The sequence below is a fragment of the Thalassophryne amazonica genome, chromosome 13 (genome assembly GCF_902500255.1).
Source record: "Thalassophryne amazonica chromosome 13, fThaAma1.1, whole genome shotgun sequence".
Taxonomy (NCBI): Eukaryota; Metazoa; Chordata; class Actinopteri; order Batrachoidiformes; family Batrachoididae; genus Thalassophryne; species Thalassophryne amazonica.
Genome location: NC_047115.1, coordinates 6,545,647 through 6,557,778, shown reverse-complemented (window position 1 = coordinate 6,557,778; position 12,132 = coordinate 6,545,647). Strand labels below are relative to the sequence as shown.

The 12,132-nt window shown below is 41.0% G+C and overlaps 2 protein-coding genes across 4 annotated transcripts in view; one reads left to right on the top strand and one right to left on the bottom strand.

Annotated features, from left to right (window-relative positions):
• setd4 (SET domain containing 4) overlaps window positions 1-12,132 on the top strand; it is a 19,647-nt gene that overhangs the window by 5,522 nt on the left and 1,993 nt on the right. For both annotated transcript variants that reach the window (XM_034185703.1, XM_034185702.1), the window contains 7 exons: window positions 657-716; window positions 1,190-1,319; window positions 1,731-1,905; window positions 2,005-2,083; window positions 2,516-2,596; window positions 3,618-3,741; window positions 3,813-3,991. In XM_034185703.1, the coding sequence (XP_034041594.1) occupies window positions 657-716; window positions 1,190-1,319; window positions 1,731-1,905; window positions 2,005-2,083; window positions 2,516-2,596; window positions 3,618-3,741; window positions 3,813-3,959 (796 nt within the window). In that variant the 3' untranslated portion in view covers window positions 3,960-3,991. The remainder of the gene's footprint in view (window positions 1-656; window positions 717-1,189; window positions 1,320-1,730; window positions 1,906-2,004; window positions 2,084-2,515; window positions 2,597-3,617; window positions 3,742-3,812; window positions 3,992-12,132) is intronic.
• LOC117523996 (PHD finger protein 20-like) overlaps window positions 6,201-12,132 on the bottom strand; it is a 24,225-nt gene continuing 18,293 nt past the window's right edge. For both annotated transcript variants that reach the window (XM_034185699.1, XM_034185698.1), the window contains 3 exons: window positions 9,415-9,607; window positions 9,137-9,302; window positions 6,201-8,011 (listed from right to left, as the gene is read on the bottom strand). In XM_034185699.1, the coding sequence (XP_034041590.1) occupies window positions 7,875-8,011; window positions 9,137-9,302; window positions 9,415-9,607 (496 nt within the window). In that variant the 3' untranslated portion in view covers window positions 6,201-7,874. The remainder of the gene's footprint in view (window positions 8,012-9,136; window positions 9,303-9,414; window positions 9,608-12,132) is intronic.

The window sequence follows — 12,132 nt, the reverse complement described above, 5'->3', positions numbered from 1 at the left end:
CCCAAGCACACTAGTAAATGGGCAAAATCTTGTTTCCAAACCAACAAAATTAATGCCTCGCAGATGTGAAGAAATCATGAAAAACTGTGGTTATACAACTAAATACTAGTTTAGTGATTCACAGGATTGCTAAAAAAAGCAGTTTGAACATAATAGTTTTGAGTTTGTAGCGTCAACAGCAGATGCTACTATTATTGTGAACAACCCCTTTTCTACTTTTTTTACTAATAGCCCAATTTCATAGCCTTAAGAGTGTACATATCATGAATGCTTGGTCTTGTTGGATTTGTGAGAATCTACTGAATCTACTGGTACCTTGTTTCCCATGTAACAATAAGAAATATACTCAAAACCTGGATTAATCTTTTTAGTCACATAGTACTACTATTATTCTGAACACTACTGTAAATGAACTCTGTCAAAGTGTTAAATCTAATCTATATCATATAAAAACTGTCAGTGTTAAATCTGTTCTATCGTATAAATGAAATCTGTCTCAGTGTTAAATCTGTTCAGTGTTAAACCTGTTCTGTCGTCTTGTAAATGAACTCTGTCAAGGTGTTAAATCTGTTCTGTCATGTAAATGAACTGTGGTAAATAAGTTATAGTGGAGCTTTTTTTTATTATCTTCGCTGTATTCTGATTGGCTTATGCAGATCTCTGCAGCCAATCCTGAGTGAGCCTGTGAATGATGTGTTGACCTTTGAAGCTCTGAGGTACAAACACAGAAAACCATCATCCATTTCCTACACACACACACACACACACACACACACACACACACACACACACACAAAGCTATATTGAAATGTTTTTTTGTTGTTGTTTTTAGTCAGATGAATATACGTACACATTATTTTGGGCTCTAAAACATTGCTTTTTTTTCATTAATCATCATTTTTCTGACATTATCTGATAAAGTATTGAATAACTGATTAATTACAAAAGTAATCAGATTAATTTGAAAGAAGCACCATCATCATTACTTTTAATTAAACTCATTAAGTGTTAAATTCATTAAAAGTGATCAGTGCGCAGATCGCCTTTATAGTCGCTGTAATGCAGAGTTTAATCAATCAGACCAACTCATACATTTTACAGGATCATAATATGTGAGACATGTATCACTGGATTAAAAACCTTTCAGACACGATGGGACTAAAGTCATGTGGCTCCTCCTCTTTTTCAGGTGGGCGTGGTGCAGCGTCAACACGCGCTCTGTCTTCATGCCCCGCCCCTCCAGCCATTTTCTGTCTGGACCAGACGTTTGTGCATTGGCTCCTTTCTTGGACCTTCTGAACCACCGACCTGACATGCAGGTGACACGTCTCAGGACATGGTTTGAGACTGGGCCATAGATTTGGACTGGGAACAGGGATTTTGGGCCGGGCCATAGATTTGGACTGGTACCAGGGATTCTGGACTGGGCCATAGATCTGGACTGGGAACAGGGATTCTGGACCGGGCCAAAGAACTGGACTGGGGATGTGGATTTGGACTGGGAACTTTAATTGTGGCTGCTTTACATAAATGAAGAAATTTCCTCTAAAGTACATGGACTTTTTGTTGGTCTTCAGGATGTTTCTCCTGTCACTGAAGTCAGTTCAAACCTGAAGATGACACTTTGATAAGCAGCAAAACGTCTTGATGACCAACAAGAAGTTCAGCTGCTTTTGAGGAATCTTCTAGACAGAAACAAAGACAGAATTTGTTTTCTTTTTGGGTTACAGGTATCAGCCGGGTTCTGTGACACAACAAGGTGCTATGAAATCAGGACCGTTTCCGGGATACGCCGCCACCAGCAGGCCTTCATTAACTACGGTTCCCATGACAACCACCGCCTGTTGCTAGAATATGGCTTTATCGCCCCCAGCAATCCCCACAGCATGGTCTACGTGGACACAGGTGAACTACTCAGAGCTGAAACGAGAGGATCCTGATCACATTTGAAAAGAGATGTTGAAGCTTCTACTCTGACCATCATCCACACGTTTTTGGACTCAGATCTCCTCTGTGACGTTTTAAGAGGCGACAGAAGTTTGGAGCAGAAGCTGAAGTTCCTCAGAGAGAATGACTTCCTGCGGTAAGACCTTCAGTCAGGCTTCACGTCCCCATTGGACACTTGCGGTATCTTCAGAGTTTGAGTGGGTCGTGAACCTGAAGGTGATGATCAAATGTGAACTAAATGTTCCTGCTAGTGAGAGGGCATGTCCAGACTTAAATCACATGATGTCTGTAGCAAGACCAGCTGATTCTGGGCATAGATTCCAGAATATTGAAGAACAATTCTTTACCATTGAGCTCTAGAATCCAAAGGGGCCAAAAAAGATTTGATACGTTGAGTCACAAAATAGAAAAGTTGCACCTGTTCATAGATTTCTTACTGACCATATGAAGTCATCGGATTGAACAGTTAACCTGGATCTGGTGGTTGTTCTAATGGAGCAGGAACTCCTGTGGGTGGTGTCCATGTGTTTGAACTCTCCACGGACTGTGTTTCCTGTCTGTCTCACAGTGATCTCAGCGTGTCGGCTGATGGACCCGGCTGGAGGCTGATGACGGCTCTCAGAGTTTTATCACTGACGCAAACGCAGTAGTAAGAAAACACACGTCGACCAACACGATTACATCTAAGCTGTGTCACTGACGCTCATCCAGAAACTAAACCCGAAGCTTCAAACGGGCCTTTGCAGGAGCTGGGGATGAACCAAAAGTCAGAACCGCTCCATCATAAGCTGAACCTCCAAAACAAAAGAAACAAAACACTGTTAAAGTTGAGAAGTTCAGAGAATCAATTACCAACATTTTAATATGACTGGCATTGTTAAAAAACTGTTTTTGTTCATTTTTAACATCCTTTAACTTTTGTGGCTCTGCCCAGTTTTTTGATCCTCCACCTCAGCATATTGGAATTTATTCCAGACCACGCACACTATTTCCATTAAGTTTTGTGAATGAGTTTTTGTACAACACCCAAATTTTGCAGTTTGAAAAGTTACCTTACAACATTGTGTATTCTGGTTCCTCCGCTTTATGAAGATTGCCACGAAAAAAAATGCACCCTATCTTTTTTTTTTTTTTTTTTGGGGGGGGGGGGGGGGGTGTTTAGAAATCTTTTGGCCCCTCCCCTTTATGCAGATCACCTCAAAATAAAATTCTGTCTCCCCCAGTCCTTGATTTTCTCCACATTTTATTTAAAAACAAAAAAATGCAGCCTGTCTTCAGATACGAGGGTGGTGGTGGACTTATAAAATGTTCTGGCCCCCCCTGTATGCAGATCACCGCATGATAAAATGCTGCCCCCCACAAAGTCCATGCTTTTTCCCAAATTATGTCAACCTAATTTGTAGTGTTAAAAAAAGTTCTGGCTCCTCCCCTTTAATGCTACACAACTGTTTTTTATAGAAGACATTCCAGCATTCTGTCTGTCTCGCATGACTTCTCATCTCAAAATCAGATTTTAATTTTCTGGCTCTGCCCCTTTTTGTCATATCTGACAGAATATCTGGTGTCACCGACTGAAACGGCCCCCCACTAATAATCGGTCCGCCCCTGCCTTCACCGCTAGCAGAATGTGTTGACAGAAGTAAATTGTGGGTGTGTCCGTGTGTCCTCAGTCCTCAGTGGAAGGCAGTACTGCTCGGTCAAGCGGTGTGTGGCGAGCGCGAGCGTTGGAGCATCCTGACGGCGGTGACTTTGTGCCAGCGCCTCTTGCAAGACTCTGAGCGAGCGCTGGACACGGTGCGCACACGCCAACAGCACCGCACTCGTCTTCTCAAACCACCAGTTTCTTTTAATCTGTCTGTGTTTAGATCTCCTGCCTCCTCCAGCGGTGTGACGACACAGTCAGAGCACAGCTGGGCGTGGTCACATTACTGCGCCAAGAAGAGAAGTGCATTCTGGGAAGCTGTTTCAAGGCACTCCAGAGCTCGCTAACAAACCCACATGCCCTGCCATGAGTCCACCCACCGCACATCCTGCTTCTTCACAGGTATGACTGTCGTTCCATAACCACAAAGTTGCAGGTTTGAGTCCTTGAGAAATGCCTCTGAATCAGAGCTCAATAAATCTCAGATAAACACAAAACGTCCAATGTATTCTGGGCGGGAGATTAATTTCAGCCATGACTGATGTGGTTTTATTCCAGAAAAACTTATTGAAATTGTTCATTTATATACAGGCCTTTAACTGGTGGTAAAATGTGTTCTTTCTCAGGCCACGCCCCAGCCTTTTACAGAGTAAAAAAAACCAAAAAAAACTGGTTTGTAGTTTTTGCCTCATCCTGCTAACATTTATCTCTAATCCTCACTGAGATATGTGTGAAGTGTTGGCAGATGTACAAGCTCTAGGCACACTCTAATTACAACCCCTGGCAATAATTATGGAATCACCGGCCTTGGAGGATGTTCATTCAGTTGTTTAATTTTGTAGAAAAAAAAAGCAGATCACAGACATGACACAAAACTAAAGTCATTTCAAATGGCAACTTCCTGGCTTTATAAGAAATCAGGAAAAATAATTGTGGCAGTCAGTAACGGTTACTTTTTTAGACCAAGCAGAGGGAAAAAAATATGGACTCACTCAATTCTGAGGAAAAAATGATGTAATCACCCTGTAAATTTTCATCCCCAAAACTAACACCTGCATCAAATCAGATCTGCTCGTTAGTCTGCATCTAAAAAGGAGTGATCACACCTTGGAGAGCTGTTGCACCAAGTGGACTGACATGAATCATGGCTCCAACACGAGAAATGTCAGTTGAAACAAAGGAGAGGATTATCAAACTCTTAAAAGAGGGTAAATCATCACACAATGTTGCAAAAGATGTTGATTGTTCACAGTCAGCTGTGTCTAAACTCTTGACCAAATACAAACAACATGGGAAGGTTGTTAAAGGCAAACATACTGGTAGACCAAGGAAGAAATCAAAGCGTCAAGACAGAAAACTTAAAGCAGTATGTCTCAAAAATCGAAAATGCACAACAAAACAAATGAGGAACGAATGGGAGGAAACTAGAGTCAACGTCTGTGACCGAACTGTAAGAAACCGCCTAAAGGAAATGGGATTTACATACACAAAAGCTAAACGAAAGCCATCATTAACACCTAAACAGAAAAAACAAGGTTACAATGGGCTAAGGAAAAGCAATCGTGGACTGTGGATGACTGGATGAAAGACATATTCAGTGATGAATCTTGAATCTGCATTGGGCAAGGTGATGATGCTGGAACTTTTGTTTGGTGCCGTTCCAATGAGATTTATAAAGATGACTGCCTGAAGAGAACATGTAAATTTCCACAGTCATTGATGATATGGGGCTGCATGTCAGGTAAAGGCACTGGGGAGATGGCTGTCATTACATCATCAATAAATGCACAGTTTACGTTGATATTTTGGACACTTTTCTTATCCATCAATTGAAAGGATGTTTGGAGATGATGAAATCATTTTCAAGATGATAATGCATCTTGCCATAGAGCAAAAACTGTGAAAACATTCCTTGCAAAAAGACACATAGGGTCAATGTCATGGCCTTCAAATAGTCCGGATCTTAATCCAATTGAAAATCTTTGGTGGAAGTTGAAGAAAATGGTCCATGACAAGGCTCCAACCTGCAAAGCTGATCTGGCAACAGCAATCAGAGAAAGTTGGAGCCAGATTGATGAAGAGTACTGTTTGTCACTCATTAAGTCCATGCCTCAGAGACTGCAAGCTGTTATAAAAGCCAGAGGTGGTGCAACAAAATACTAGTGATGTGTTGGAGTGTTCTTTTGTCTTTCATGATTCCATAATTTTTTCCTCAGAATTGAGTGATTTCATATTTTTTCCCCTCTGCTTGGTCTAAAAAAGTAACCGTTACTGACTGCCACAATTTTTTTTTTTCCTGATTTCTTATAGTGTTTCTTAAAGCCATAAAGTTGCCATTTGAAATGACTTTAGTTTTGTGTCATGTCGGTGATCTTTTTTTCTACAAAATTAAACAACTGAATGAACATCCTCCGAGGCCGGTGATTCCATAATTTTTGCCAGGGGTTGTATATCTATAAACTAGAGCTCGTGGGAAGATTCTGTTGTACCTGCATTAATGATACATGTCCACCAGGTGGCGCTATTGCTCCATTTCAAGAACCTTTGGTACAGGCTGCTGTGGGACACAGCAATGAGATGCATAGAAAACATGCACTGACACGAATCAACATTTAGATTATCATCAGGCCTTTATTTATTATAGGAAATCATCACTTTGGTAAAATGATACAAACAGTCCTAAACTGAAAGTGAAAATTGTCTTTTTCAACACAGAAAAGTTTGAAAATGTAGTCAAAGTTCAAAGTGAAGTATTTACATGACTCTGTTAGTGACTTCAAATACATTCAGCTCAAGTCGAACTGTTTCCTGTGAAAATATGTTCAGTAAAAGCTTAAAACATCTTCTGCTAGCATGACAGGCTACATCTGAAATATGTAGTTACATCAGTCACCTAACAGACGATTTTGAACTCAGATTTCAAACACAATGAGGCTCCACCTCCCATCAGTGATGTCAGCACTCTGGCCGTCTGACACTAATCTAAACTTTATGTATTTTACGTACAAAATGTTAACATCAGAAAGTCAGTCATCATCCACAATGTGTTAGAGGGCGGAGTTAATGCACGAATGTCTGCTGCCGTCCCCAAAGTTACCTTCGGGTCTGTTTGTTTGTTTCTTGAGTGTCACAGTTTATAACTCAGAAGAATGACAACTTAAAAATAATTATAGAATAATGTGAACTTATGTTGATGTTACAATCATGAAATTGGTGAAACCTTGTAAACTCAAAGTCGTCAGACTAATTTACTTCAAGGAGAATTTATTAGCTTTACATGATGTTGTTCATAAATGTTTATCCGGGGGTTACTTCGATAACAGCAGCCATGTTGACGATAATTATGCAATTCTGGGAGTTCACTGTGGCGCCCTCTAGCATATTTAATATAGAGCTCTGTTATTTGAGGAGATGAAAAATACATCATTTAAATTTTATTTTCAAGGTGTTTTTTGGGGGGGGGGGGGTGGGTTATATATAAAAATCGTTTGTTTTCTGAAACATCTGTTTAGACCACATGTGTTTTTAAATCCAGAATGAGTTTCTTCTTAACATTTTGTTCCAAAAACAAGCATCAAAAAACGAAGTCAATTCCTGGTCAGACCCAGGAAATAACAGGATCTGAAAATTACATACTGGTGGCATAATCAGTGGGCGTGGCTTAGTCTGTCTGTAATAGAGAGAAATGTGACTCACCTTTGATAGCTGTGTCATGAAAGGTGCATTTCCCCCGACAAACTACAGAACATGAAACAGTAGCTTTTGCACTCTAACTTCTGAACCATAACACTGATTAGTGCATGAAAAAAAAAATATGGAACTGATCATATTTCTTCTGTTATTTATTTTTTTTTTTTTTAACTGTCATCTGTGTTATTTTGTTGCCATTTTGAGCGTACTGCAAATGTTTAACTCCAAGGATGATGCTGATGGATTAATTTACAAATTTCTACCAAAAGGAATTTCTACCAAAAGAAGCAATTGTCAGAGGTGAGTAGAGATGTGATCGCTAACAGTGTTTTAATATGACTATGGGATTAACTAAAGTGGACTTGTGCTTTAAAAATCTAATCAAATTTGTGTTTAGATAGTGAACTCTAGAGGGCGTTTGAGGAATGGTTCAGTACCTCTGCATGAGATCTGAGTTCCACTTTAAAAAGGTTTGGTGGTTCTTCTTCTCTGGTCTTGGACTGTGTGGTTCCTCACAACATGGTGGTGCTCTACACCTCTATCAGCCACAGTGACACTGTGCTGTCAGAGGTCAAAGGTGAACAGGCTGGAGTTGTCAGCAGCAGACTGACAACTGCCGCACAGTGCACAAGTCACGCAGCAGGCCCCTGATTCGCTGTTTGAGCTGTGGGAGGCGGGACAAAGGGTCAGGAGGCTCGAGTTCACCTGAGTGGTCCGACCAGGATTCTAAAACTGGACAAACAGACAGACTGCGTTAGTAAACAGACACTTCTCCTAAAACTTCAAATTTGCGCTCATCCAATTTGGACAACGTACGAAGACTCCTCATGTGGTCCAAACAGTTTGAGCTCATAACTGGACCATATTGCAGACTTGGATACGCAACAATTCCCTGGAGGCGAGGTCAACAACAGAAGGAACTCCATGTAGCACATGTGCACACCACAGCCTGTGGTGTTTCTTAACATAACGACTTTTAAATTCCACAAATAAATGATGGACAAATAAGTGTGTTGAACAATATATCGGGGCAGCTTAGTGGTTAGCACTATTGCCTCACAGCAAGAAGGTCATGGGTTCGATTCTCACCTGTGGCCTTTCTGTGTGGAGTTTGCATGTTTTGCCTGTGTTTGTGTGGGTTCCCTCCGGGTGGGACTAACCAAGTTAAATATCTAATGTTATTTGAGACTGTTTGGAAAATGAAATTGTGAAAGAAAGAAGCTTGTGGTGTGCACCAAAAAGGGTTGTTAAATTCCAAAAACTGGTAAGATGGACAAATATAAACATGTGATTTTTCAGTATATCAATCGCAGGACCTCCCGAACTAGTAAAAGAAAGAAGAAAAAAAAAGAAACAGACATGACTTGTACTCTGGAATATACAGTAAATCTAAATACAATTCAACTGATGAATTGGACTTTTTAGTTGTCTGCTGTGACTGTACCTCAGACACCTTGAACCAGACAAATCGGGATAATCGGTCTGACAACACATCCTGGTTTATGCAGAACAAACCTGCATTTTAGGACCTTTTACGTCTTCCCCAAAACACTGACTCAGCAAGTCGTTTAAGTTAGCTACAGAGCAAACCGTTATCGTATGTATTCTTGAGAGTTTTTAAACAAAATGCAACAAACCATGTCATCCTTAATAACATGCCAATATATGCAGTAAACAACTAAGTAGTCACCTGATTATGTATGGGGAAAGAACTAAGTGTCTGCGAGCTTTTGTTCCTGGGTTTATCGTGTTCACACAAACTTGAGGATGTTGTTTCTCATGTTCTTTTATACGGTAGCAGAAGATTTAAAAAAACTGATTTGTGCAATAAATCTACAGGTAGTCTGTGTCTCTTACCGTCCAGCTCTCGTTCTATCAGGTCCATCCGAGCGCTGATCTGCTGATGAACCGATTCCACGTGATCCAGAAGGTTCAGCTGGCACTCAGTCACAGTCGATGGGCAGGGCTGTCTGCGCGTTGTGACACAACGTTGCTGCTTGCTAATGTTGTAACACTTCATGTCCTGCAACAATGAAAGTTTTTCCTTTTAGATCATTAATAAACTTGCACAGAAAAACTTCAGTCACTGTGTTTAAAACGATGCTGCAAACACGTTCAGTAGGACAAACAGAAACCTGATCAGGACTCTGATCCTGCTTTGCATTTTCCCTCTCCTCTGCCATTTCCCATGATGCTCCAGGTTTCTGGTAGCAGTGCTCACTGCTGACATAACAGACGGTGGGTTCTCCCCTCTGGCTCGCCAAACGTGGCTCCTCCTCCCATCTCCATGGTAACTGCCACAGCTGGAGGTCAGGGTGGGATGGAGAGCTGTGCAAACAGACAAATTTAGCGTCCAGTTCTGTACTGCACACGGGTCTTTATTTTAACCAGGCTCAGGCTGACTAAGAACCCGTCACACTCAGGCACGTTTCCACTAGAAAACTGGGTGCACGAAGTAAGAACTTGCACAGCATAGTGGAGTAAAAACTAATAAGGATGTGGTGTGGTCAGCACGGACATGATGAAAAATACAGTGAGGACGTGGTCAAAGAGGACGACAGAATTAAACCTAGTAGGCACTTCACTGATGTAGTACAGCAGTAACCTCTGGCTTTGTGAAATGTGCCGGTTGCTGTCCATGGTACTGAAACAAAACAATTAAAATGCCCCTCCTCCTCACATAAGTCACAGTTTGCTTCAGTGCATGTGCCTGTGTGCATATTTATGTCTTTAAATACAGAGGTGTGCATTTAGCAGGAGACTTTTTCTGGCTGTAGTTTATTGTTGAATCTTCTGTATTTTCCAGAGTACAAGTTGTGTTGTTTTGTTTAGTTTTTGTTTGTTTTTTTAACTCGTTTGGGTTCTGTGACTTATATAATAAAATAATAATAATAATAAAAAAAATCACATTCATTATTACTACTAATAATTATAATGACAATTTGAGAACTTTACCAGAAATCAAAGTAAGAAACAAAATGAACTACACTCAACAAAAATATAAACGCAACAGTTTTGGTTTTGCTCCCATTTTGTATGAGATGAACTCAAAGATCTAAAACTTTTTCCACATACACAATATCAATGTTTCCCTCAAATATTGTTCACAAACAGTCTAAATCTGTGATAGTGAGCACTTCTTTGCTGAGATAATCCATCCCACCTCACAGGTGTGCCATATCAAGATGCTGATTAGACACCATGATTAGTGCACAGGTGTGCCTTAGACTGCCCACAATAAAAGGCCACTCTGAAAGGTGCAGTTTTATCACACAGCACAATGCCACAGATGTTGCAAGATTTGAGGGAGCGTGCAATTGGCATGCTGACAGCAGGAATGTCAACCAGAGCTGTTGCTCGTGTATTGAATGTTCATTTCTCTACCATAAGCCGTCTCCAAAGGCGTTTCAGAGAATTTAGCAGTACATCCAACCAGCCTCACATCTGCAGACCACGTGTAACCACACCAGCCCAGGACCTCCACATCCAGCATGTTCACCTCCAAGATTGTCTGAGACCAGCCACTCGGACAGCTGCTGAAACAATCGGTTTGCATAACCAAAGAATTTCTGCACAAACTGTCAGAAACCGTCTCAGGGAAGCTCATCTGCATGCTCGTCGTCCTCATCGGGGTCTCGACCTGACTCCAGTTCGTCGTCGCAACTTCGCACAGCCATTGAAGAGGAGTGGACCAACATTCCACAGGCCACAATTGACAACCTGATCAACTCTATGCGAAGGAGATGTGTTGCACTGCATGAGGCAAATGGTGGTCACACCAGATACTGACTGGTATCCCCCCCCTAATAAAACAAAACTGCACCTTTCAGAGTGGCCTTTTATTGTGGGCAGTCTAAGGCACACCTGTGCACTAATCATGGTGTCTAATCAGCATCTTGATATGGCACACCTGTGAGGTGGGATGGATTATCTCAGCAAAGAAGTGCTCACTATCACAGATTTAGACTGGTTTGTGAACAATATTTGAGGGAAACGTTGATATTGTGTATGTGGAAAAAGTTTTAGATCTTTGAGTTCATCTCATACAAAATGGGAGCAAAACCAAAAGTGTTGCGTTTATATTTTTGTTGAGTATAATAACAAAAGAGTAAATGCCAATAATAAGAAGTACACCACAATGCACAAAACCCCCAAATTAAAGAGTTGATTATACAGGGAGAAAAGGTATGACTTACTAGTGTAACTTTTTCCTCTTCAAGAGGCATTTTTTTAAACTGGTGCGACTTATGAGTGAAGCGGCACAAAGCTCACACATCGTGCAGGCAGTCCCAAACAGGAAGTGCCAGGTTTGAGTCCACAAATGACATAGATGGTGAGGAGTTTCCTGGCATGCAAGAAGCAAAAAAAGAAAAATGCTTAAAAAGGCGAGGGGTTCCGCCAGAAGCTGAAAGGTTTTAGTCATGCTCATGCTCCCAAGAACCATTTAATGAAAAAAAAAGCGTGAAGGACCTAAATGACATGGTTAGGTGGTGAGGAGCTTCTAGGCATGTGAGAGGCAAATTCAGAAAAACGCTTAAAAAGGCGGGGGGTCTTTTCAGAAGCTGAAAGGTTTTAGCCATGCTAATGCTTGCTTAAGGCATTTACTCAAAAAAGTTTGAAAGACCTAAATCACATGGTGAGATGCTGAAGAGCTTTGTTCTTTCATGTCCGTGACATATACATATTACTCTGGAAAATATGGAACATGTGGACACACGAAAACTTGCAGAACAAATGAAAAATGTGCAACAAATGGCACAGTATTGATAAGGATGGGACTGACGCAGTGAGAAGATGGTAAGCGAGCAGTGCGATCTGATAGCTTGTTTAAAGAATGTAATAATGAATTGCAT